The sequence below is a fragment of the Trichosurus vulpecula genome, chromosome 4, assembly GCF_011100635.1.
Source record: "Trichosurus vulpecula isolate mTriVul1 chromosome 4, mTriVul1.pri, whole genome shotgun sequence".
NCBI classification, from domain to species: Eukaryota; Metazoa; Chordata; class Mammalia; order Diprotodontia; family Phalangeridae; genus Trichosurus; species Trichosurus vulpecula.
Window position 1 is genome coordinate 42,825,111 of NC_050576.1, and position 27,650 is coordinate 42,852,760.

Here is a 27,650-nt window from a genome sequence, read left to right on the forward strand (position 1 = left end):
TTTTTTTAAAAAATCCATTAGTTTCTTGAAGGCTGAGAATGTCATTTTTCATGTTTGTATCAACAGTACCTTGTACGCTTAAATGTTTCTTGAAATAAATGCAATCTAGCTCTCAAACAACAACCTTCAGACAACTAGTCCTTGCCTGTTGAATAAGATGCTGATCTATGGTATACGGAAGCCAAAGAATTGTACCAACTGAAAAGCAGCCACTGTGATCTCTGAAAGGTAGCAATTGTCAGCACAATAGACCAGAAAGCTTTGTCCCTTACAGAACCAATGGGACAAAAAAGGATGAAATCATGGATCGACCCATGCTTAAACAATGACCTCTAGGAATTTTCAAGCCCCATGTTTGCACCAGTGCTCAAATGACTATTGTTCACCATCCACAAAAGGAGGGACTGAACTGGTGGGTCCCTGTGGTCCCTTTTCTGGCTCGCTCTTTCTTCTCCCCTTTTTAGTTCCCACTAAGAATGCAATCCCTGGTCCTATGGCAGTGCCTCAATCATCTACTCTTATGTATGAGAAACTCCTTAAGAAGGAAGGCCCCTCTGCAGACCTTCACAGCCCCGAGCCCCATCAACACTACTTCGATGAGAACAAGTAAGGCATCAGCAGTTAAGACTGATAGAATTTGCCTGAAATAACAGAAAAGATGCAATGTTAAAACTGGGAGGACTACACACACCACACAAGCATGAAACTAAGAGAAATCTGTGCCTCAGAAAATTTAAGAGCCAATCTAAGTTATTAAATCAGAAACTGGATTTATAAAACTGAGAATTTCTATTCCTAGTACCAGGAACCTAAATAAACCCCTCAAAGTTCCTCACAGGAGAAAAACATTTACAAAAAGTCTGATGTATCTTTTCACTGCACTTACATACAAAAAGGCATTAGGTGGCACTACAGTGGACTTGAACTCAGGAAGACCTGAGTTCAAATCCAGCCTCAGGCACTAACTAGCTGTATGACCTTGGGCAAGTCACTTAACCTGTCCGCCTCAGTTTCCTCAGGCCTAAAATGGGGATAGTAATAGCATTCCTGGGGTTGTTGGGATGACAAAAAGAGATAATATTTGTAAAGTGATATATGGTGATGATGAAGAGAGATCACAACACAAAGAATTCTTTCTTTTCCTATTCTTTTTTTGGGGAGGGTAGGCATAAAGGGGGTTTGGTGGTCTAGATTTAGAATCATGAGCGAACATTGTTTCTGGTAAGAAAACCCCTTTTAGCAATGCATATTAGAACCTGCTCTCCAACTTTACAGTCACAGAGAATTTCTGGAGGGACTGACTAGTCAAGTGACTTGCCTGTGATCCTACAGCCAGCATGTGTCAGAGCTGGGACTCAAACCCGGGTGTATCTTGACTTTGAGGCCAGACCTCTATACCTTACATGGTGACATCACGCTTCCACTCTCATGGAATCCTCACAGAGTGAAACAAAAACAAAAACAAAACGATCTCCACAAAGGAACTTTAAATAGCAAGTCATGAGCTACAAAAGTAACTTCCCATAAAACCAGGCAAAATCTGGGGTGGAAGCCAGCAGAAGAGAAAGTGGGAGCTAAGAGTCAGAGCGTGGAGATCGGGTTTGAGTCTGGTCTGGTCTACTCGTGCCACCAATTAGGTTTTCTGCCTTTCCGTTTCCTTATCAGTAACATAAAAGAATTTAACTCTGGGGCCTCTGGTATCTCTTCCAGTTTTGAAAACTGCATTAGTCTGTGAGACTGACCAAAGGATCCTTGAGCAAAACAGCTCTGCTTGAGTTAATGAGAGTGGATTGGTATCAACAACCATTACTAAGAGGAAGGACAGTGAATTTTCAACTTTTGTAAAAACTAAATTTTAATCTTGATAGTGTACTAAACTACCATTTGGCACCAAACTACTACAGAAGATAGTGAAGCAAACATGTACCAGAGCAGAGAGGGGTTGCGATCTGCAGTGGTGCAAAGATTAGCCCCCACCCCTGAACAAATCACAGATCCTTGAAATGCTGATGGACACAGATGAAAGATCCACAATGTTTTAAGGAATGATTTTAATATTTTGGTAATTAAATGTTACTAGGTCTACGTGACACTGACATACTGTCAAAGCTTGTATGTGTGGATTAAGAAAAGATTTTAAATTAATATTTTATTTTAAAAAGTAAACACTGGAATGCTATTCACCGAATTCGATAAGGCAAATAACTTTAAAATGAAAAGTCATTTTTGCGTTTAAAAAGAATCTTCAAAATTAAGTATTACCTTTTTGTCTCCTTGTTTTCTTCTCCGTAAGCCTGGTCTGTAATCATCTCCAAATCGTAGAAAGTAATAGTAAGAAACTAGCCTTTCGATAGGATCTCTTATGACATTAATGTAAATTGGCTTCTTTTTAACACCAAATCTGAAACAGAACAAAACCACACAAAATGTCTTGTCAAAGTCGGGCTCTTCAGAGGCTGCTTGTGCAAATGAAGCAGCTGTTGATTTATGTGCATTTGAGGCCTGACAAAAAAAGGGACAAGACATAACAGTAAAAGATAAAAGCTGAAGAACAAAAGAGGAAGAAGGATTTTAGAAATCACACAACCAAGCTCTAGTGGAAAAGATAGCATCCATTTTAATAATGTTCCTTCATTAGGTTTTAAATTGGGGAGAAAAATTCCTTCCCAAATTAGAGAGTATAGATTCTTTGGTAGAACCTTAATGTTTGCCATTTTAAAAGCATCCAAGTTCTTTATTACATCCCAGAATGACTTGCTTCTAGCCGACAAGGCAACAAAACCTTATTTGACACTAAATATGTTTCTAAAATTGTCTGTTTCACTAAACAAGAGAAATATTATCAATGAAAACAGCAAAAGTCCAGGCAGAGAGCTATTATGGGGCTGCCTTCTTGGGGTGATCTAGAATATACCTCTGTGCATTACACAAGATTCTGCTTTGGTAAACATTGCTAGTGACAGATTGGTGCTGGGTCTGATCTGAATTAACATTGGGGCCGTAGGAAAGGAATGAACTTCCTATTACTCTTTTATTGACTGATAATTTTTTCTGCCCCCAAAGCAGCGCTCTTCCCAATTTCCCTTTTTCTTTTAATAGTACAATCACAACCCTTTACTTGGGACACCAGTTATTTTTTTAAAGCTTTTTCCCTAAGTTTTTTTATTTTTTATTCAACGTTAAACATCACATCAGAGAACTGACCATTCCTCTTTCTTCCCATGGGCGCCACCCTAAATCCAGGCTGCCGTGTCACCTCTTGTGAAACACTTCTAACTGGTATCCTCATTTCCAGTCTCTCTCTCTCTCCAATGCACACTGTTGCTATTTAATCTTCCAAACACACCACTCTCATGTCATTCATTAAGAACCTGAAAAGACTATCTAAAACATCAACTAAAGTCCTCTGCCTGACTTTGAAGGCTGCCCATCAACTAGTACCCACTCTATCTCCCCAACCTCATCAACCAATTAATTCCAAATACTGAACTCCCATCAGGACTGTCTCTTACCATCTCCCTCACACATCATACTCACTTCTGCCCCTCTGGCCTGAAATAGGCCCTGTAAGCTTCTCTATGCTTACTCAACAAACATTTAACATTGATAATGTAAAAGCAGTGTTATCCAAAATACTACTTATATTTCAAAGTTTTACCCCGGTTCAACCTCTTGCTGAAGCTTTCCTGGTAACATAATGGGTTTTCCCCCTCTCTCTTCTAAATCACTGTACTCACTGTTAATGATAATTTAGCATTATAATGTACTATGTCTTAGTCAGTGATTAAATGACCAAAAGGAAAATTGCATATAGGGCTTGGGTAGTTGGCAAACTATCCAGTCAGCTACTCATTAACTAAAATTGACTACACACAGCTTTTCATCCTTCCAATATTCATAGATCAGAGACAGAGACTTTGGAGTTAGCTGTTTTGGAAATCAGGATACATTTTCCCAGAGAAACATACCATGAATGGTAGATAAACCCCCAAAGTAGTTGTGATAAAATATGATACTATATGTGTATACATATACATGATGAAAAAAATGTAAAAATAATTGCATAAAGACCATGAGAAAGAGGGAGGGAAGAAGGGAGAGAGATAGAAGGAGAAAGAAAAAAAGAGATTGAGGGGGGAGAAGTGTGTGTGTGTGAGGGGGGGAGGGGGAGAGAGAAAGAGGGAGAGATAGAGACAGACAGAGAAGGGGAGAGAGTGAAGGAAGAAAGGTAGAGGGAGAAGTGTGTGTGAGAGAAACAGAGAGAGAGAGAGAGAGAGAGGTGGAAGAACATATTTCAGCTACATTATGGGACAAAGAGCCATTTTATGGGAGACTATGAGAAGGTAACCATCATTTATAACATTGTTTTTGTGGGAGAAAAAGCTTTTCCCAAGACTCAATAATTAACATGTAAGTGCCAGGATCCCAGATCATGCCTGGCTGCTGGCATTACTGAGAGGGGACTGAAGGGGGAATGTGAGTGCATGGAGAACATATCTCCACCTCCAGTTTATCCCTGTTACTGCATGAATATATCACTTTGCAGGGCTCCAGAGGAAGCCTGTTCCTGGCTTAGGGAGGTCATTTGTATGAATGGTGCTTTCATTAGTTGGGGACTATGCACATGGGTACATCAAGGCAATGAAATACCCTGACTTCAGATGTAAAAGAGAGGAATGCTAAAACTAGTAAAAATTTATCTGTGATATTGTGCTCAATTAATTACAGCTTGGTCCTAATTATAGAGATAATCCTTGTAAATAGTGGTTTGTAGAGAGAATAAAACAGTTCTGTGGTTGTACAGAGTAAAACAGTTCTGTGATCATAGCCTCTGCCCTTAATTCCTGGTTAACAATTTAATCTGATATAACAAACATTCAATTAGCAGCTGCTATGCACAAGGGTCTCTTTATTGCAACAGTGAAGTGACGCTGAATTGTTGAAGGCACTATCCCAAGTTCTGGGTGATTCTACCTTGCAGGAAACAGCTCTGAATACAGGCTCATCATTTGCAGGAGAGGGTCTAGCTGATGAATTTTTTGATCATACCAAGACATGAAATATGGATAAATACAAGCTAGATCTCATTCCTGCAGAGGAGAACATTCCAAAAGAAAAGGGGGAAAAACATCACAGACGGCACTTTCAACAAACAGAACAACTGAAGATGTCCCTGTGAACCCTGTTTGCCTTGTTTTTTTCCATTGGTATAAACTATCTTGAGGAGGGGCCAGAACAGGCAGGTCGGGGCAGGCGTGGTCCTTCAGGCTCAAAGAGGACCCAAATGACGCCACACTGGCAGAGTCGAGGTGCAGCATGTCTGACTCTGCAGACCCCAGCTTCACAGTCGTGCCACTGATGGCAAAGCACAGAGACTCCATCCCACTGAGTACTTTTTGCAGTCTCCAAAAAGCCATTTGACACAGATGAAAAACCCCAAACCAAAAAACCCTAGAAGGCTCTTAAAGGAGTCCCTCGAGCGGGAGCTTTCCACTCACGTGTAAAACTCACACAAGAGTGCAGGAGATGTAACCACAGAGACTACACCAAGTGAAGCGTAAAACTGGGAGGCTTATGCTCATCTAATGGGTTTTGAAAGGATCACAGCAAGCACAGAAGGGGATTGGGGGCAATTAGGCATGTATCAAGAATCTACTATGTGCCAGGCACTGTGCTACACACTTTACCAATATTATCTCATTTGACCCTCACAACCACCTTGGGAAGTAGGTGCCATTCTTATCCCTATTTTACAGATGGGGAAACTGAGGCAGGCAGCAGTGAAGTGATTTGTCCAGGGTCACACAGTGTCTGAGAATGGAGCTGAACTCGGGTCTTCCTGACACCAGACCCAGCATGCCATCTAGCTGCCTTTAGTTCACTTCCTTCCCCTCCTCCTCTGCTTACCCATAGCCTAGGGGTGGGTATATATCTTCCTCCTTCCTCCCCTTCCCCTCCTGGTAGCTAGCTGGACGCAGAAGAGGCTGGCAGAACAAGGTAATCCATTCGTTGCTAAACACTGAGCTCATCTGCCCAACACCCAGAAACGTTCTTCCATACTCTGGTCTACTTTCTCTGTTCAATTGGAGGGACCCCACCTGCCCCCACCATGTTGTTTTTTTTGTGTGATCATCATTTCCTTTTCTAGAAACATTCATCATCGTCTTAATAAATTATTCTACGGTTTTGTCAGGAAATAAAGTCAATCTCACTGGCATATAGTTTACAGACTATTCTCTTTGGATTTGAAAAAGTTGGGAAAACATTTGCCTCCTTTAGCTTTGGAGTACCTTTTCAGTTCTCTATCATCTTTATATTAACAATGTCACCAGCTCAGAGCACTCAAATTTTCCAGCTCTGCCAGTACCAAAGATGGAGTAAAAGCAATCTGAACTCATTAAAGGTAGTAAGAGGGCCCGTCGCTGCATGGATAATGGGTTCAAGCCAACTCTCCAGTTGGTCCAACCCTCCAAGAGTCTAGCATTTTGGCACAGTAAGCAGGGTATTGACTGGAAGTGAGAAAGAAAGTTGGGGCCATACATTCTGAACAAATCCCTTGTCCTCATTAGTCTAAATTCCCAAAGTCCAGAGAGAAGAGAGGTTAGTACTAAGTCACAAAAACCAAGAGAGAAGAGTTCCAAGAAGCACTAGATTCTCAACAGTGTTGAACACTGCAGAGCCATCTGATACGACAGCTGAAAGATCATCGGTCCTGTTTACAGATCCCTGAAAAAAGTAAAATGAAGAGCCTTACCACATGTACCATTTTGGATTCAGGGTGGTATCAAGTACAGATAGACAGGAAATGATAAGGGCTCAACCCAGAGGTGCAAGTCAACGAAGACACATTCCACACAATGCCGGTCATTAAAAGAAAGACTCTGGGTCTGAAACTCTTCCTTGAGTTTTCCTTATGTTTTTTTTTTTAAGACTTACTGAAGCATTCAGGGAGGTGTTTCTGTTCCTGACATTTCTGCTTTTACTTGCCTTGCTATAAGAGCTAAGAAAAGCTGCTGCCGAGGTGATGGAGAGAAGAGAAAAGGATCTACTGCAAACAAACAAACAAACCCATATACACTTCAGGGGAACCAGAAGCATACTCCCAACAATATTATGAATAAAAATGAAATCTTCATACGAATTCATGGCAAAGAGACTTATAAAAACGGAATACTCTTGTATATTTTATGAAAACAGTATCATACCTGAATCCTGCTACTGACTATGACCACGGACCAGGTGACCTCGTGGTAGTTGTAATGTAAAAGTCTCAGTACAGGCTAATTGAAACTATAGCATAATTAGGGCCAAGTGACTCTAGACAAGCTGGCCTAACTAAAAAAAAAAAATTCAATTTACTTATTTTGACTGGTCATTTTTTCATTTAGATTTAGTGCTTTCCAGAGGGTCAATATCTTTTAAATGTTTTCTCTTGTAGGTTTATAGAAAATTAAAGCAGTGAAAATGATTAGTGATAACAACTTGAGTTACTCTTGTTAAGATGGGGTAAGAAATCTATTAAATTTTTTTTTCAATAAGTGATAATTTTTTTATTATAAAAAGATAAAAGAAATTTGGGTCAGTAAAAATTCCCGCTGTTCTTATCTTGTGAAAAGTATCTTAAAGTATAAAGTGCTTTAAAGTTTAAAATATCCTTTAAATTTGTGATGTTTATCATACTTATTTTGAAAGTTCTTTTTCTTAATTTGTTCCCAATTAAGAAAAAATATATAGGTAACTAGAAACAAGAAGGAAGAAATGGAAAAGGTGGGGAGAGAGGAAGAAGAAATGACCAGAAATAAAATAGCAGATTTACTTATATTTCTCTGCTGCTAAAATCTGAAAACACAGGCTGAGCTGAGAAAATGACTTTCAGATAAAAGAAATGTTTCTCAGTGATCCAAATGAAAATCAAAGGGAGTGGCCTTGTTATCTTCCTGGCTGGCTGCCTAATAATACATTTTCCTGGTCATACACTGGACACTTAAGACTCTAACAAAGCTATCTGGATATACGTAGAGCTCCCGCCATCAAAGTATCTCCTTTTCTCCTAGAGGGAGCATGTATTTTGCCTTTATAAAGTACTCAGTCACACGCAAAAAGAGAAAGATTTCAGAAGTAAACTATTTTTTTAAAATAAAAATGAGCCTAGAGAAGCTAGGCAGTAGTATATGGAGTGCTGGGCCCCGAGTCAGGAAGACCTGAGTTCAAAGCCAATCTTAAGACACTTATTAGCTGTGTGACCCTGGGCAAGTCACTTTCCCCTATTTGCCTCAGTTTCCTCATCTGTAAAATGAGCTGGAAAAGGAAATGGCAAACCACGTCAGTATCTCTGCCAAGAAAACCCCGAATGAAGTCACAAAGAGTCAGACATGACTGAACAACAAAATGGAAAAAAATTCTTCTCCTGTCCATCGGTAACTTGTATTAATAACAAAGTTATTATTCAACAAGATTTTGGCGATGACTTTAAAAAGAAGAAAAGAAAATCTGGGAGAGAGCTGGGCTTCCCAGTAGATCTACAATTTTTCTGGACTAAATACTTTGAGCAGAGGCGGAAGGATCACTTTTAAATATCAGAAGGCTAATAAAGAGAATTTTCATTGCAATTTTTTAACTTCTAATATAACATGAAACTCACTCATGTTGAAACAGTCTTATACAAAAAAGTTTTCTAACAGTATTTAATAAACAGGATACTTTTTTCCCCCTAAAAGCTTTTACACTTCAAACTACAAGAACACCAGAAAATACTTCAGATCTTCTTTCTAAGTACAAGTCTTTTGCCAAAAGCAAAAAGCATTCAATATATATTTTAATAATGAAAACTTCAAGTATTAGAAATCAAGCTGCATGTGGAAGAAATAAATCATTTAGGTGAAAGGCTAACAAACATCTACTTCAAGGATAATGCAGCCCGGAGGGAAAATATGCATATGAATGGAGTGGGTAAAATTGGGTAGGTGCCTTTCCAAAAGAAAAATAATTAGTTTATTTTAAAGCCGCCTATAAAATGTTTTTAATACTACTGTATGAATTATTTATAGAGAAAGGTATACCCAACTTCACAAAAAGACCCGACCATTTCACTGAGTGGCTTCCAAACACTGGGGGAAGAAGAATGGTGTCATTTTATATTCATGATCTTTGGGGAGAGATTCAGTTTTAATTACACGATTTCCAAAAAGTTAAGGCTTCTTAGGCTTCATGTTAATGTGTGCTCCTATTAAAACTTTTGGTGAAAACCAAAAGATTTCTTTATACTCTTTTGTCTTTTAATCCTTCAAAGTAGGAAAAGCTAAATGGAGAGTCTGATATCAATGCCGTTTTCTTGTTTAAGTCCCTTTAATTAAAGTTGGCACATGCCTGGGGGCGAATTACTTTGAAGTCGCGACCACCAATGGAAAGCTCTGAGAGAGATGTCATAAACCAAAATAATAAAATTCGTTATTGTACTTTGTGATGAGTGGCGATCTCAGTTCTTCTTTTAATGGTGCTTTTGAAGTTAATGCCTGGTGTTCTAAGGGGTAGGATTTCAATTTCAGGTCTCAAGCCGCTTTCACAAAGGCTACAAATGTGCATCATCTTAAGTTACCAGGGATACTTGAATGAACTTTCAAATGAGTCCAAATGGTGTGTGTTTAGACTATTCAATGCCAACAGTTTCTTGGTTCATTCTTAATATGGTGCAAATAGACTCTAGAGGGAGCCACACGCAGACTTAGGTCCCTGTCAGCTGCACTGTAACTTTATGGAGCTTTCCTTGGATGGCAGTGACGAATTCTGGTGATTATACCTTGAACCCAAAAAATAAAAACAAGGAGAATAAAAGAGAATCATCTATTTCTAAAACAGCTAAAGGAAAATGGGAACAAAAGAGTGGTTCTTTTTCAGACCACTTCTCAATCGGTCAGGATGTCGAGACTAAAATAATTTAGGCAAAGAGACAGCGTCACATCAACCTCAAGGTGACCCTGCTGAGAAGCAGAAGCATTTTACCAGGTCCTGATTACTGGGTCATGGGGGAGAGCAGGTTTTGCTTGCCCGTTCCTTTAGTCAATGAGGCTTGTCACTGAGATGATTTGCCCAGTCTCTAGGAGGAATATCTAGTATTCTAATAAGAGCGGCTTTCCAGTCATGCAAAGAAAACGGCTGGTAGCATTCGGGGCCGGGGTTATCTACTGTCCTGCAAGACTGATTAGGATGAATAATTGAAAAAAAAATTCAAATCAAAAGAAAACTCAAAGCCTGTTAATTTTAATAGATATGAGAATTGTCAATTTAGGAACACTAGAGGGCAGTGATATATAAGAAGGTACAGCATCATTTATTAGAATTACAGATTTAAAACTGGCAACTCGGTCCTTTTTCATATTTTATTTTGGAAAACTGAGATCACAAAAACTTAAACACCAATTAAAAGCATTTCTGATTGCTAAAGGACAAAATATTCTAGAGGATGTATTTTTTGGGTAACTTACTTTGCAAAATCCAAGAAAGATACATGTCCGTGATAAAACCCTGGTTTCATTTCTTTCCAGGAAGTTATGTTCTTCACAAAGCGCACCTGAAAAACAGAAACATACACATCATTTGGGTATAGTTTAAATTTGGGAAAATGCAGCTAACTTCAATATGGTCCCTTCAAAGTCTTAAAAGCATCACACACACTTGGGATACTCATGCAGATTCAAACCTATAGCTAAATCTTAACACAGAGAGAAGTATGCTCCTTTCAAAAGTATGTAGCTACTGATTTAAAGACAGCTACTACATGGCATTAAAAAAACAGAAGGAAGGACAATGCAGAAAGAACTGTGATACAAATCAGACACCTATAATGCAGCAGTATGGACAAGAACAACTCCCCACTTCCCCTGCCCACACCCCTCCCTGCCCAGCTGGCTGGACCAGGCAGTAGATCACACTGCAGCAAAGATATGCTTTATGCATATTAAGTAAAAATTCTTCTGGGAACTTGTTTTTGCGAACAATATATTTAAGCACAAACACTAAAAATGGTAGCCTAAATCCATATGAAACAAAGTGAATAAACCTTCAAACAAAACTTGATTAAGGCATAAGCAGATGTTTGTAAGGAATTTAAAACAACGAAGAGGAGAGTTCAAAGGCCACTAATGAGGATAACGATGAAGAAAACAGATAAAGTGGGTAAGTTCAATTTATTTTTTGAATCAACATAATTCAATTAAATCCACCCATTTATTCGGTGCCTACTATGTGCAAGGCTCACAGATTTAGATATTCAATTACTGTTCATTTGGCTTTAACAGAACTAAAAATAACATATTGGCCAATATTTACCGGCCTAAACCTGGGAAATGTATTTTAAAGTTGGTGGCCTGATTAATACTGAGAATTTGATAAATCTGAGTATCTCCAGCTGCAAGAAGGTGATACGCAATTTCTGAAATGGAAAACTGAATTGATTTCCAAGGGGTAAATCACTCACATGAGAAACAGCAAATGGTTAAGAATGCCTCCCAGGGATTGGACACAGTGCCAGAAACAAGCTCTGGACCTCCCTGAGACAGTCTGTAAGATATGACCTCAGTCACTAAGCACAGAGCTGAAAAATCCTGACAACTTATCAAATAATCTTAAGTGCAAGGCATCCTTGGGTAGCGCCAGTCACATGGCCGTATCACAGAGCACTCACAGACGATAAGAGGAAGCCTCTGCTGAGCAGTAAACTCCTCCAGCTACAACCGAGATAACGCCTCAAGATGTGGCAAGGCCAGGTGAAGATGTGAAGATTCGGGAGAATGTCCCATTTCAGACAACCTGGACTGCAAAAAGCCAAGAGGGCTTGGGAGAGAGGGCACATTACCATATTTACCACAATTACCCCAGGTTGCATTGTGTCCCCAAATCAGAATTGTATAAAATCTGAGGATGGCTGGCAGCTGACATAATTTTTCAGGCTATACACGTACATATTTTTTTCCTTTCAAAGAAATCTCACTTTAGGGGTGGCACCCTTTTTCTGGACCAATATGGTACCAGGGGAGAAAATATTAAAGATTCATAAACTAGGAAGAACTATTGGGCTTCTTCTGGGAGGATATGAAGTCGGATATATCAGTTATTATTAATATGAGCTTGGTCTTCATATAAAGGATTTTTTCTCCATGAAACAAAACCTGAAGAGAAGATACGGTAAATTCAATTATCTGTGATAATGATGAAATGCACAGATAATTCCCAGACTCCGTTTTAGCCATTCCTTTTATATTCCTCTTCATTTCCCAAAGTTTTTACTAAAATAGATTTCTCTGCACTTTCTAGGCTTTCTTTTTCCTGCTGATCTTTTAGTGTGAGGTACCAACAGGAATGGAAAAAGTTAGATGACATGAAGTGAGAGGGAGGAAAAACATAAAGACCATATAATCTGGAAAATATTTCCTCCCAAATTTTGTTGTTGTTTAGTTGTCTTAGTCATGTCTGACTCCCCATGGCCCCCATTTGGGGTTTTCTTGGCAAAGAAAAAAAATGGAGCGGTTTGCCATTTCCTTCTCCAGCTCATTTTACAGATGAGGAAACTGAGGCAAACAGGGTTAAGTGACTTGTCCAGGGTCACACAGCTAGTAAGTATCTGAGGCTAGATATGAAATCAGGAATATGAGTCTTCCTGTCCCCAGGACTGGTGCTCTAAGCACTGCCAGTTTTATAACTGTTACCCATAGGAGGGCACATGCAAAGGTTTGATTCTAAGAAAGAAACTCAGTTCAATGCCAGTTCTAGCTTCAGGTAGCCTAGTGGAGAGAGGCGGTTCCACAGAAGACAATAAACAGGCCACAGTGTCCTACAGCAATTCCGTTCTACTTTCTAGACACAGAGAAGGGAATGGGGCGGGGAAATGGAACAGGAAGGGGAGGAAAGAAATGAGGAAAGGAGCTGATGGTGCTGAGTATGTTAAAGTGTGGCTTCTGGTGGTCTGGGGCCGTACTAAGTAGAGACTGAATATCATTTCTGGAGACATCATGATGCGCTGGCAAGAACACCAGAGTTAGAGAAGACCCGGGTTCGAGTTGTCCCTATGGCACTGAAACTGAATTTGGACAAGCCCCATCTTTCCATTCATTTCCTCATTAGTTTTAAAACGGAGATAATACCATTTCAGATAAAACCACTCCCAGGACTTAGAGCCCCATCGCTGAGTCCAATCTCCCCATTTTATAGATGAGGAAAGTGACCCAGAGAACTTGGTAAGTTACTCAATATTACAAAACTGAGTAAATCATTAATTAAAGTCAGAGCTGGGATCTGAAGCCCAGACCTGACTCAGACCCAGCACCCCCCGCCCCTTCCCACAATGCCTCCTACACAGGACTGTTTTAAGAAAAATGCTTTGCAACTGCTAGTTATTATCATTTCTTTCTCCATGGAGGGACTACACAGAGTCAAACTTTAGAGGCTGAGGAGCAGCACTTTAATTGATGGGTCTCTTTAAGTTTGGCCCAGAGAGGCATATTCTCACACAGAAGATTTCAGGAGGCCAGGTAAGTTCTGGAATTTGCCGGGACTCCAAAGGTCATCCTGAGTCTGGGGGATGGGCCACAGAGTGACTGTTGCTTTGGTTAAGCTGAGATCTGTCTGTGTCGCTCCAGAACAGGAATATCAAGCCTGCAGTGAGAGTATTCATATGCCCACTGACTTTATTTCTGTGATAATACAAATAGGGCTTGTAGCAATAAGGAAAAGGGGTGTTCTTCACAGAGGGACAGAATCTGAAAGCTAAAAGGAGCCTTAGATCTAGACTAACCCCTTCCTTTTCAAAGATCCTGAGAAGTTACAAGAAGTGTCCAAGGTAACATAGCTCAGGAGAGAGTGTGTGTGTGTGTGGGGGGGGGGGGGGGAAGATAGTGGTTCTCTCCAACATGAAACATTCTGCTGTCCGAATTCATGAACATCTCACACAAATAATGGAAAAGGACAGCAAGATTTGAAAGGAAGAGAGTACAGTCATCACTAGGGGCAGGTTGGTGGCACAGTGGGTAGACAGTGTTGGGCCTGGAGTCAGGAAGACCTGAGTTCAAATTTGACCTCAGATACCTGCTAGCTGTGTGACCTTGGACAAATCACTTAACCCTGCTTGCCTCAGTTTCCTGATCTGTAAAATGAGCTGAAGAAGGAAGTGGCAAACCACTCCAGTATCTTTGCTAAGAAAACCCTAAAAGGGGTCACGGAGAGTCGAACACTATTGAAATGAGTGAGCGACAATAGATACTGCTATTACCATCATGCTACCGACACACAGGATTTCAGGTCTTGAGAAAATGCTTGGCTTTGCAAAGGAGGCATCAGAAAGTCACAGATTTAGAGCAGGAAGGGACCTTCAAGGTTATCATGTCCATCAGAAGAAGCTGTTAGACTATAGAGTAAAATATCAGGAGTCTGGACTACCTGGATCCCATTTTGAACAGTTAAGACTAGCTCACACCTCTACATCATTATGATCAGCTTATTAATTACAGAATATTTTGAAGGGAAAAAATCTTAGTATTTTGAATAATATAGTTACTCAAATCAGGGTAATCTAGCATTGGGAAGAAGAGGTACATGTCCTTGGGAAAGAACTGCACAAGATAGGAAAGATGAGTGAGGATCTGCACCAGTAGAGGGAAAGTAAACTGATGAGATCACGGATAAACTGAAGTATCGACTCATTAGGTAAGATGAGAAGGAGACTGGCTAACTAAAGGCTGTGTATTTTACATTTCTGTGCACTCCTGGCACTTGGCACGGTGCCCCAAGTAAAGTAAGGGCTTAATAAATGTATGCTGATTGACTGACTGGGAGGTGTGGATGGGGGGAGTAGTCCACTAAAAACAGGAAAATGCCCCATGCTAGGAAAAGGAGAATGAAATAAAAGCCTCTCAAGAAATAGTGGCCTGACTCTCTCACCGCCATTTGTTTCCACCTCAGCATTTCATGTCTTGGGTCCCCGTTTTCTCTACCTATGTTTACCAGTACTTCCATTTCACTCGGGGACTGTTGCTTCCTGTTTGGTAACAGCTTCAAGCCCAGCTCCTTTTCTCTCCAATCTGTATTCTCAATTTCAGGCCTCCTCCAACACTCTCCTCTTTTTAATTCTTCCTCATTATGCAATTCCTTGGGCTCCAGGTAGAATCAAAGAGAAGCTGGAGGGAAGGGATGGAGGATTACACTGGACTAACCTGGCTGGACCTGTCCATGGACTTCCATTTCCTTCTCTCTAAAATGAGGGAAATGTTACTCATCTTACCTAAATGACAGATCTCATTGTGGGAATCAACTGAGAAAGTATTTGCAAAAATGCTTGTTTTATTCCATAAATTAAAAATAAAAAATTTTAAAGTGCTTGATAACTTATGGTTCATGTAAATATAAGCTATAAGTAACTTAAGTAACTAAGTAACTTAAGCCACTCCTTTGATTCTTTCTATACTCCCTACTGTTTTCTTAGTACTAAGTACTCTACTTTCCATCAATGAAAGATAAGGAGGTCAAAGCTAAGCTGGTGGAGTAGCAGGAAGAAGTACAGTTCAGTTCCTCCAACACACATCCTCCATAAAGATACAGAAAATATAGCAGACCAAATCCTAATTGAAAAATGCAGAAAAAAAATCAGAGTCATTTTGCTGAAAAGGGTAGCTTAATGAGACAGAAAGATCTGTTTAACGGAATAGTGCCTGACCAAATGAAAAATAGAGACTATCACAGCAGGTAAACAGAATAATTCTGACCATGTATAATTTAAAAGTTTCTGCACACACAAAACCAATGCGGCTAAAATTAGAAGAGAAGCAGGTAAATAGGACAAAAAGAAAAAAAAACTTTTGCAGTAAATTTCTTTGATAAAGGTCTAATTTCTAAGCTATGTGGGGAACTGATTCACATTTATAATAAAAGCCAACTGATAAATGGTCAAAAGATATCAAAAGGCAATTTCAAAGGGAGAAATCCAAGCTATCAAGAACCATATGAAAAAATGCTCTGAATCACAAATAGAGAAATGCAAATTAAAACAACCTTGAGGTTCTATCTCACACTCATCAGACTGGCAAAGCTGACAAAAATGGAAAATGATAATACTAAAGGAACTGTGGGACAACAGGCACATTAATGTACTGTTGGGAGAACTGTGAACTGATCTGGCCATCTTATAAAGTGATTTGGAATTATGACCACAAATCAATTAAAGTGCATATACTTCTTCTCTAAAGTAAAGAGATCAAAGAGTGAAGAAAAGACCACATATGTACAGCTCAATTTGTGTTGACAAATAATTGGAAACTGAAGTGTTTCCACTGGAGAATGGCTGAAAAAGTTACGGTCTATGTATGTGATGCAATACTACTGCGCTATAAGAAACGATGGAGGAGACGGCTTCAGAGAAATCTAAGTGGACTTGTATGAACTGATGCAGAGTGAAGCGAGCAAGGCCAGGAGAACAATTTCTACAATAAACAACAATATTTTAGAGAAACAATTTTGAAAGACTTCGTAATTATGAACAAAGTGATGATAACCAAGCACAATTACAGAAGACTCAAGATGAAACATGCTACACAACTCCTGATAGGTGAAGTGAGGGACTCAAAGCAGAGACTTAGAAATTTGGGGGCATGGCCAATTCAGGAATCTGCTTTGCTTGACAACAAGTATTTCTAACAAAAGGTTTTGTTTTTCTTGGTTTCTCAACTGAGGGTAGGGTGAGGTGGGGTGGGAAGAATGCAGATCTGAACATAAAGTTTAATTAGAGAGAGAAAAAAAGTAAGACAAGGGGGCTGGCAGCAGACAACATGATTCACCTCCATTGCCTGCTGGCTGGTCTCCCTGTCTCAAGTTTCTTCCTATCCCAGTCTATCCTCTAATGAGCTGCCAAAGAGACTTTCCTAAAGTGCAGGTTTGACCACGTGACCCTCCTATTCATTAAACTCCAGAAAGTCCCTATTGCTTCAGGAACTGAAAATAAAATCCTGTGTTTGGCTTTTAATGTCCTTCATAAACTGCCCCCTTCCTACATTTCTAGTCTCCCCTATGGACTCTTTGACTCAGTGACAATGGCCTTCTGGCTGCCTCTGGCACAAGATACTTGATCTTCTAACTTGAGACAAAGGCTACGGCACATGCCTGGAATTCTCTCTCTTCTCATCTCTTTCTCCTGATTTCCCTAACTTTTCAAGTGTCACCTAAAATCCCACCTTTTACAAGAAGCCTTCCCAAATCCTCCTTAATGCTAAGTGTTTCCCCTCGGTGATAATCTCCAATTAATTCTGCATATTTCTTGTGTGTATGTGGTTCTTTGCATTCTGTCTCCTTCAAAAGGCCGTGAAGTCCTTGGGAAAAGGTGCTGGACCTTACCTTTGTTTCTCTGGCTCTTGGCACAGCACATAGTAGGTATTTAATAAATGCTGGTTGACTGACTGACTAGATAAGGTCAGGGAAAACTGAAAATACAATGCTTGGATTAAAAGGGAACTTTACTGCCATGATTGAGCTAGGCTGTAAAGAAAGATGTCCGGGAATGGGTCATTAGCTAAGGTCTATGAAAAGAGATGTTTTTATGGCCAGCCTAGAGCAGAACCATCACAAGCGGTGATTTTTGTCACATTTTATAACTAGAGCCGAGACAGACCAGTGAGCAATCATGCAGGAGACCTTTAGAGAGACCAGGCTGTGCAGGAGTAGTCACTTCTAATTTCAGGGCTAGCTGAGTCAGACCAAAACCAATACTCTAGAAAAGGGGAGAGAAAGTGTTGTCCCACTAAGAACCTAGAACACTTTATTTGAAAGAGATCAAACTCAAAATTCTGATGACTCAAGTTAAAAACAAAAAACAAACAAACAGAAAACCTTTTTTCTGACCACATAAAAGGGTGGGAATGTCAGCCAGACTACTCTGGCCAAATTCCAACTGGTTAATTACTATCTATTGAATGAGTACTACTATTAAGTTGGGTAATTACTATCTACTCTATTCCACTCACTCCTACTCTTTCATTTACTTAAAATAAACATCCCTTATGTGGCTTGTTATAAAACTGCTTTATAGGATAAGATTAAGTAAGAAAGGGTAGTTCCCTGATATAAGGAGGAAAAACGGGCAAAATTTGAATGAAGGTCTAAAGAAGGTTTGGGAGAAGACAATCTAACAGATGCTGCTAAAAAGAAATGTGTACAATTAATAGGGAATGGTGTACTTTCAGCCACATGTCTGAGTGATAGCTGGGGAGGGGATATTAAAAAGGAAATTAAAATAAAGGATTCTGCTGTCCCTCCCACCCCTCACCCCCAACATGGACAGTACAAAGACTAACCTGTTCCCTTTACTTCCAAGACAAATGAAAAGAGAAACACTCCTGCTGTTGAATCCTACTAGGAGGGCATAGAAGCTGTTTTTCTGGGCAGATCATTGCTGATTAAACCACTGTGAAATGGTCAGGCCAAAGCCGTGGGGTTCTCCACCAGTGACAATCCATTTTAATTTGAGGCCAGAACAAACTCCATTCTCTCCCTGCACAAGAAGATTTAGCTCCAATGCGCTTCACTTTGGAACCTCATCTGATTACCAATCTTCATCGAGCAAACCGTTCCCTTCCTTCATTCAACGTGGCAAAAAGGAAAGAGACAACGAGGGAGGTCAAGAGCCCCAGCTCTCATTCTGGCCCCACCACTCACTCCCCATGTGCCTAGGGGTAAACCTCTGCTCTTCAGACTCACCCAACCTCAAGTTCACTTCACAGAGTGCTTGAGGAGTGAGCACTCAGTCAGCCTCGAGGTGCTAAATAAATGAGTTGTAATATGTTTGATTGTTTATTTGTCAGTTGTTACAGTTCAGCTGCTTTTCAGTTTTTGAATCTATTTAGGGTTTTTTGGCAAAGACACTGGAGTGGCTTATCATTTCCTTCTGTAGCTCATTTCATAGATGAGGAAACTGAGGCAGCCAGGGTGAAGTGACTTGCCCAGGGTCACACAGCTACTAAGTGTCTGAGGTCAGATTTGAACTTGTGAAGATGAGCCCAGTGCTCTATCCAAGGCCCTACTCAGCTGCCCTTATTCATCTGAATTTATTGAGCTTTTCACATCCTTAGATGTACTACAAAGTCCAAAAATTCTTCCCCTACAAGGAAGTTGGCACCTGTGCCGCACCTCAATCCAGGTTAGTTATGCCTGTCCCAAACCTGTGGTGAAATTAATAGCTGAGTGTGGAAACCCCCAGGCCTATGCCCCAAAAACTTGATTGCGCAGAGACCCCATGGAAGGGCTATCAGAGCTGATCCAGTCTAATCTCCTCCTTTTACAGATGAGGAAACCGAATGACGTGCCCAAGGCCACACAAGTAGCAACCGGATTGGTTTTCTGACCTTTAATGCATTTTGGATCACACTTCCCAATAATTAAAATCTTTTCCCTTGAACATGGCAGTATAGGTTAGCAAGCACCAAACCTCTAAACTTTTACTTTCAGTTTCTAAATAATTTGTTATAAGAAATCTGACTTTTAGAAAATGACTTCTCCTGTGCCCGCTTTGGGGTTTTTTGCTCCTTCCTCCCTTGGCCTCATGCAGCTTTCCAACAAAGTAGTTTCAGTAGAGACACAAGGGTGAACCAGATGTCCAGGTAGTCAGTGTCTGTGCTATACAATCGACATAACAAGACTCGATTCCTCTTGATCCTGACCCAACTGCTAGGAAAAAAACCTGCCTGGTACATTGGCAAGACTTGCTGTAACAGCTACAGCTCTTCTGTTTATTTGTATCCTGATTCCTGAGATGTTGGGAATTAATCTAACATGTTTTTTTGAGCTTTCGATTTAATTTTAAGTAAACAAAAAAGTCCAGAGAAAGCATTTTCTTTAGGAAATTAAAATAGCCAAGAGCTGCTTTCTTGTTTGGCTAATAAAAAAAGACTTTGCATGTAAGTTTTGTAAGAGATGCTGAAATCTTAAATTCTATTCAGAAGGCCTTCAAGAGAGCCAGGTAAAATTCTGGACAGTAAATAATCCTTTAGGTTTGGCAAAGAAAGCAAAATATCCCAAGACTGGGAGGAAAATCATCATGGATTTGAAAAAGCAAGAGAAAAAACTGCCCTGACCAATGTCATTTTACAAAAATGTCTTTAATAAATTAAGAGCAACAAAACAAAACCAACTCTCCCGTACTTTTTTTAAGTTACCTATCCAAGGCACAGACTACGCCGTGTCTTCCAGAGAACTGACCTCTAATAATGTTTCATCTAAAACTTTTTTCCCTAGAACAAACAACATTTGGTGAAGTGTACTTGGGGCAGCAAGGTGGCCCAGTGGATAGAGTGCTAGGCCTGGAAGACTCATTGTCCTCAGCTCAAATTTGTCCTCAGACACGTCCTAGCTCTGTGACTTTGGACAAGTCACCTAACCCTGCTTGCCTCAGTTTCCCCATCTGTAAAAGGAAGGAAGGAAATGGCAAACCACTCTAGTATCTTTGCCAAGAAAACCTCAAATGGGGTCATGATGAGTCAGATACAACTGAAAAACAGCAGTTGCAGGCAAAAATCTAATAAAATGATGGGGAGTGATCCATTTCAATAGCTGGGGAGCAGAGCTACGGTCAGAAAAGTGTCATTCAACTAAATTTAGGTGAGAGCTAGCCTCCAGTGGAAATATGCAAGAAAAAAACCCCAAGTATCCAGGAAGTCTTCACATACTAACTTCTGGCATTCATATAGCAAGCACTTTGAGGTTGACAAAGCTTCTTCCTCATGACAAGCCTGTGCAGTAGAGAGTTCAAGGCTACTACTCATTTCGCTGCTGAGGGAACCAAGACAGAGATTTGGTGATTTATTGCCCATGGTCACACAACTGATCAAGGCCACAGGCAGGTTTCCTGACCAAGTCTAGGGTCCTTCCCACCATACCCCACTGTCATTCGAAACAGGGAAAACTCCAAAAGGCTTTTTCCTCCCTCTGCCACATATTCTTCCTGAAACTAAGAATGACCAACAAAAACCAAACTGCTGTCCTAATGGAGGAGGAAAGTACCATCCTGACCAGGGGGTGCTGCCCTGAGGCAAGCCCAGAATCTCCATGCCAAGTCAAAGGTTTCAGGATTCTGATGTGGCTACTCAATGTTTGAATGACAACCACTATTTCAGAGCACTTTTACATGGAAGGCATTGTGCTGGGTGATGGGGTTGGAAAGCAGACAACTTTCTCTCCAAAGACACTTGTGCGAATATATACATGAGATTAATATTATACTTTTATGTTAATAACTAATTATTAATTTGAGATCCACTCTCTTCTTTTTGTTTCTCTTAAAATCCAACTCCTGAAAAGGTCGGTCAGTCAGCCTCTGAAGGGCCTGACTGAGGGAAGAGATTTGCTCCCAGCCCTCCAGGCACATGCTCCTTAGTTGGGCAGGATTCCATCGGATGTGGAGACCGAATTTCTGTTTAGAATATAAACAGAATCCAGTCTGGAGGGGGGACCCCCTTTCCTTGGTCTCCTCCATGAGACTTTAGGGCATCTCCACTCATGAAGGAGAAACTAGCTAGAGAGGTCCAGAAGGAGACAGCTTCCCCTGCCCAGATGACTGGAGGCAACTGAGTCTCAGGATCAAGCCAGTTCTCAGCAGGAGCAGCTGCAGACTGTTAGCCCATCTCCTCATTAAATGTCCACCAGGGGGACGTTTCCTTTCAGAAGGGATTTAAAGATATTTCAGGGTCTCCCTTGGCATTCTTGGTTACCAAGAGAAACCACTGACCATGAATTTATTGATTGCTGACTAGTCTAATTAATAAATTGGTTATTAATTACCCAGAAACTCAGTCTTGGGGTTTTAATTCATCTCTCTCTCTCTCTCTCTCTCTCACACACACACACACACACACACACACATACATCAATTACTAGTAAAGATGAGAAGAGGCTCATGAGGCCAGCAACAAATTGGCTCATAATTACTGTCTACGAAGTGTACACATTTAATTCCACTCAATAAACATTTATTGGGCACTTACTATGTACATGGTCCTGGGCTAGGTGCTAGGGGAGATACAAAGCAGAATAAGACACTCTAATCAACCAACAATGTTAACCTTCCTACCCCCTGAGAGACTGTAAGAAAACACGCGTGGCCTTGATAGCAGCTCTAAGCTTATCGTGCTTGCCTTGACTGACAGGCGCACCCCCTTGAAGCAGCTGCTGTGCTCCCTCTCCTTCCTTCCCTGGGACTTGCTGCATCTTGCCCAGAGCTCCGTGTATGGGCCACTGGGTGTGCACAGGGTAGTCCTGGGATTGTTTACAGGGCTCCCTACAGGTGTTATAATAGGAGGGCAAGAGGGTTGTGGGAGTGTTGAGATCCAAACTCACTAGAAGGGGCGATTCAGAATAAGGCTGGTGTGTAAGAAAGGAGCTTTCAACCGGCCCCCGGTCCCATGGCCTGAAGCAGATAACTGGCACACTTTTGTGATGTACTTCAACAATTGGGATCCTTCAGGGAGATCCATTATGGAAAAAAACTCCTCAAATCACTCTTCCTAAAAACGTGAATTTCCATGAGCTTTGCTCTGTTTAGCAATAAGAAGAATTAACATTTATATAGTGTTTTAAGATTTTCAAAAGGGCTTTACATGTAATCTCATTTGATCATTTAGGAAAATAGCACTTAGATGATAGTAGGTTAAGACCAATTTCCCAATAGATCAATTTCCATTACAACTGAGCATGACAGAAGACTTTGGTTGTAATCACCATGATGTATAGGAATGGACAATTATGGAACTTATTCTCATGGAGAGATTGAAAGATAATATAAACATTTTAATATATATAGAATCATCTGGAGGTGAATCCATAGAAAGAAGCTGATAAACTCAGATTGGAGGAGGGATTTCTGAATACCTGAAGAGCAAAAATCATACTATGTAATAATAATAGCTAGTGTATTAAATAGATGAATGTAACAATAAAAGTAAATAACAGTAAATAGTAAATAAAAGTAAAAGGTTGTATGACAATTCATATGTTGGGTTTTTTTAAAGAAATTCAGTGAAAGCAAAGGCAACTCATGGATACTCCTTAATCAGGTTAAGACACTACTTCCCTTATTTTAACAAATGATAAATTACAAATGGGTAATGTTGCATATAGAATCAACTGCAATAATCCTTTTATGTTATTCTCTTTTATTTTTTGAGGTATATAATTGATTTTTGTTTGTTCTGCTAAAACAAAATTTACCAAGAAAAGAATGTAAGGTTAACAGAAAGCAATTTTCAAATAATGAGACATTGATTCGAAGGAAGTAGAGTTGGTATTATCAAAAAGTAACTCGTTTTGAGGCAGTTCACTGTATTTGCCACAGCCTTGATGATCCCCCGGGGCTACTTCACTATTTCATTTTGGTTTTGTACCACCCCCATGCATGATCTCCATTCCTGAAGGCCCACTATTAGTCATTTGTTGAAATGAATTAAAGAATGGCCCAGTGTGGAGACCCACTAGGAGGCTATTACAAGCTGTTCAGTCATGTCTGACTCTTTGCTGACCCCTTTTGGGGTTTTCTTGGCAAAGATACTGGTGACGTTTGCCATTTCCTTCTACAGCTCATTTTATAGACGAAGAAACTGAGGCAAACGGGGTGAAGTGACTTACCTAGGGTCACATGGCCAGTAAGACTCTGAGGCAGGATTTGAACTTAGGTCAGACTGACTCTAGGCCTAGAGCTCCATCCATCACACCACCTAGCTTTGTCTATTTACAAGAGGCTAGGCACAACAAAGAGAATGATGCAGGAGGTACTGTGGGGCAGGGGTGTGCAACACAAGGCCGGTGGGCACCCTGCTGCCCACGCCACTCCCACCACTATAATCTAACTGGGAAACATTTAACGAAATAAAAATACAGTAAGACACAGAGAGTATTCCATTTCAAAACAAAGTCAGTCTGTGGCCTTCGAGGATCCTTAGGTTTCTACTTGACTTTGACACCAATGACCTCGAAATGAAAGGATTCCCTTGGACGGTGGCTGAACATGGAGGATGACGTGAACAGACACAGGGCAGCATAGGACAAGAGCAGGTGGGGAGAAAGAGAGTTCCTTCAAGACCAAAGCGAGCCAGAGTTTGGTGCTGCCAGCCTGGGGCTGACCTCTCTGGAGTTAAAATGGGCTGTAATAATTCCTCCCACTAGAAAGGACTGTTTGGGGAATCAGATAAGTAAAATAAGGCAAGAGAAAGTGCTTTTAAAGCTCTTGAGGGTGGTATGAGTGAAGAGATTCAGAGAACCTGGATTCAAATGCAGCCTTGTCCACTTAATACCAGTGTGACCTTTGGCAAGCCACTTCACTCTCCCATTTGTCAAATTAAGGGGTTGGATTAACTTCTAACATACATTCCCTCTCTGCCTCCTATGATCCTACCGGATCATTTGTACTGGCTGACTGTTTAAAGAGCAGCTAGGTGGCGCAGTAGATGAAGTGTCGTGCCTGACTCATCTTCGCAAGTTCAAATCTGGCCTTGGACATCTGGCCTCTTCACCCAGCTTCCCTCAGTTTTCTCATCTGTAAGAAGGCAATGGCAAACCACTCTGGTATCTTTGCCAAGAAAACCCCAAATGGGCTCACAAAAACACAGGACTGAAATGACAGAACAACAATGACCTTGGCTAAAACCATTTTTTGCTAAAAATCTCCAAGGAGCCTGCACCCTGGGGTGAATAAGGTCACCACTGGTCACTTGTTGGAAGTCTAGGTCTTAGAACAATGCAGAAAATAATAAAATGTTTCACTTTCTTCAATGTCACTCCAAAAAAAGAAGAGAGAGGATAATGGTGGACTGCTTGAAGGATTACTTTTTTATAGGAGACTAAGTCCCTAAATAATGCACTTGGTCCTTACATAGACAGGTCTGAGCCTTAACTGTTTCTGTTTCCAAAGTAATTTCTTAATCCATAGCTCCTGACGAGGTATAGAGCACGTTTTGAAGTCATCTGTACTCGTGTTTTCAAGACCAAGCCCCCCAGCTGCCCCACAAAGCTACCTTCTAAGTGTTCTTCTGCATTCAGTTCGATTGCTTTTATGCTGCTTTCCCACCGCTCGGTTTTATTTTTCTCTTCAACTAACAAGCTATTGAGAGAAAAACAGAAGCTTCTTTTCAACCAAACGAAATTAGGAAAATGTATGAGCACAGGATACCTATAAATGTCATATTTAGGCGCTTCTGTCAATTTACGCTTCTGAGATAAAATGGTAGATGCCATTGCCAGCCAATCAACTCCAGCACTGGACACAAAGGAAGCCCTCACAAAGGGATAACGGAGCTAAGGGGGTGATGCGAAACAAGAGGACGGAGGCAATCTCCAAATTGTTATGCAGCCTCAGGAAGGAGCTCCTTTAGAAACAAGGAGTCGGGGAAGCAGGAATGCAAATGGATTGAAAACCTGCTGAACACCATATAAAAATCAGATACTTAGTGCATTTACCCTTGAGATATGCGACATTACATAATGTATCGTTTTTATGACCCACTTAGCTAAATAAGCTCGTGTTTCTTTTCATTTAGCAGATTTATTTGGTTTGGCGGAGGGCGGTAGATTTTGGTGATGGGGACGGGAGTGACTGAGAGTGCAGTGCGCAGCAGCCAAGAATAACAGGGACAGATGACACGCGTAGACGACCAGCCTTTGCAAACGGCTCCTGCCAAAGCAGGTCTATCGTACCCTTCTGGGCCACTGCTCTTCCAATCTTCTGCGTCAGTGTGGAGAGTGCACTTAGGCCAAATTGTGTGATAACAATTCATTCTGTTATAATGGAACAATTTTAACTCTCTTTTCATACAGAGAAAATGTTATCCTAATTATAGGACTATTATGAACAGTTTCTTAATAAGGCCACTGTCAGAAGACACCTGGCTCCAAAGGAGGCCACTCAAACAGAAGGTTTCAGAATTCCAGTCCATCTTTCATCCATTCTCTTACATAATTGTTTAAGAGTAAGGAAAGGGGGAGCCACCAGGTGGCGCAGCAAATAAAGCACTGGCCCTGGAGTCAGGAGTACCTGAGTTCAAATCCAGCTTCCGAAACTTAATAGCTGGGTGATCCTGGGCAAGTCACTTAACCCCAATTGTCTCCAAAAAAAAAAAAAAAAGAAAAAGTATCTTGGAAAGGAAAGGCAGTGTGGTGTAATGGACAAAGAGCTAGATCTAGGAAGACTAAAATTCCAATCCTTCCTCTGACACATCCTGGCTGTGTGGCCCTGGATAAGTCACTGAACCTCAGTGCTCCAGGCCAATGGTGTTAAACTCAAATAGAAATGGGGGCCACCAAACCCTAAGTAAGGATTCCTGTGGGCCCCAAAATGAATTAGTTTTAAAATGTGGTATTTTCAATGTTTAATTGTATTCTTATCTATTGTGTTAAAATATTTCCCAATTCTATTTTAATCTAGATTGCTGGTACTCAGGAGTACTGTGGCCAGTGTTGCTCTAGGCAACCCTCTAAATTCTAAAAACAAATTGTAAAGAGGGTGCTGACCTGCACTGGTGGAGGGAATCTCCTTCCAATGAAATCTCAGTTCCAATTCCCTCTCCCCTTCTTTGGGCCATTATTCTCAAGTAGAATTGTCAAAAGAAAGGGTAAATATGGTTTTACAGCTTTTGGTTACATTAAACCAGATCATAATACAGCAAGAATGGACCTATTTACTTCACCAACAATGTATAAGTGTGTCTGTTTTCTGACATCCTATTCATCACTAGAGCTGATAATTTTTATTTATTTTGCTAGTTTGCTAGGTATCAAATAGTAACTTAGTCACTTGAATTCTAATTTACTTTACTGCTAAAAAGGCTATTTGAATTTTCCATGAGATGGTTTACTATGTGTATTTCTTTATTTGTAAACTGTTTTTGTCCCTTGACACTTTATTAAGTATTTTCTCACTTTTCTTAAAATCAAACCATTCAATCATTCAACAAATACTTATTGAATAGGATGCTTTCGGAGACAAATTCAATTTATTCAGGGTCTGGATGACCACCTGTCCAGGATAGTAAAGATGGAATTGGCTCCATTTTTCAGCTATAAAAATGACAACACTTACTATAAAGGAGTTGAAATTTTTAGGGTGGAAGGAGTGAATTCCTGCTGAGGTATGAGTTGAACTGTATGATCTTATAAAGTCCTTTCTAATTCTGAGATTTTATGATTCTATGGACACAAAGAATTTAAAAAGATAGGATTTCTGACCTCTCAAAGCTTTGATCACTCATTCACAGAAATTACTAAAAGCTGAGCTGAGATGGATAAAGACAGTTACAAATCGGGTCATAATTACTGCTTAGAATCTTCTATATATGTATTTTATACGCATATTCCTCTAAGAAAAACTACTTACATCATTGGTTAAGACACAATGACTTATACTACACTCTATCTGGTAGAGACCTGGTGATGAACTACCTACCTGTCTGAGGACCTGTTAAATTTCTAATTCTGGAGAGGCTCATCACCAGGTTTTCCCACCTTTCTGAAGGCAGGCTTCAAATGGATTAACTTTTTTGGCTACAAGAACTGTCAGATCACTTAACCCTGTTTGTCTCAGCTTCTTCATCCATAAAATGAGTTAGAGAAGGAAATGGCAAACCACTCCAGTGTCTTTGCCA

At 40.4% G+C, this 27,650-nt stretch overlaps 1 protein-coding gene across 1 annotated transcript in view; it reads right to left on the minus strand.

Annotated features, from left to right (window-relative positions):
* The window catches only part of HS2ST1 (heparan sulfate 2-O-sulfotransferase 1), a 226,120-nt gene that overhangs the window by 17,870 nt on the left and 180,600 nt on the right, over positions 1–27,650 (minus strand). Inside the window, exons 3-4 of the mRNA XM_036753980.1 lie at positions 10,482–10,567; positions 2,263–2,401 (exon numbers count right to left, since the gene is read on the minus strand). Of these exons, the coding sequence (XP_036609875.1) occupies positions 2,263–2,401; positions 10,482–10,567 (225 nt within the window). The remainder of the gene's footprint in view (positions 1–2,262; positions 2,402–10,481; positions 10,568–27,650) is intronic.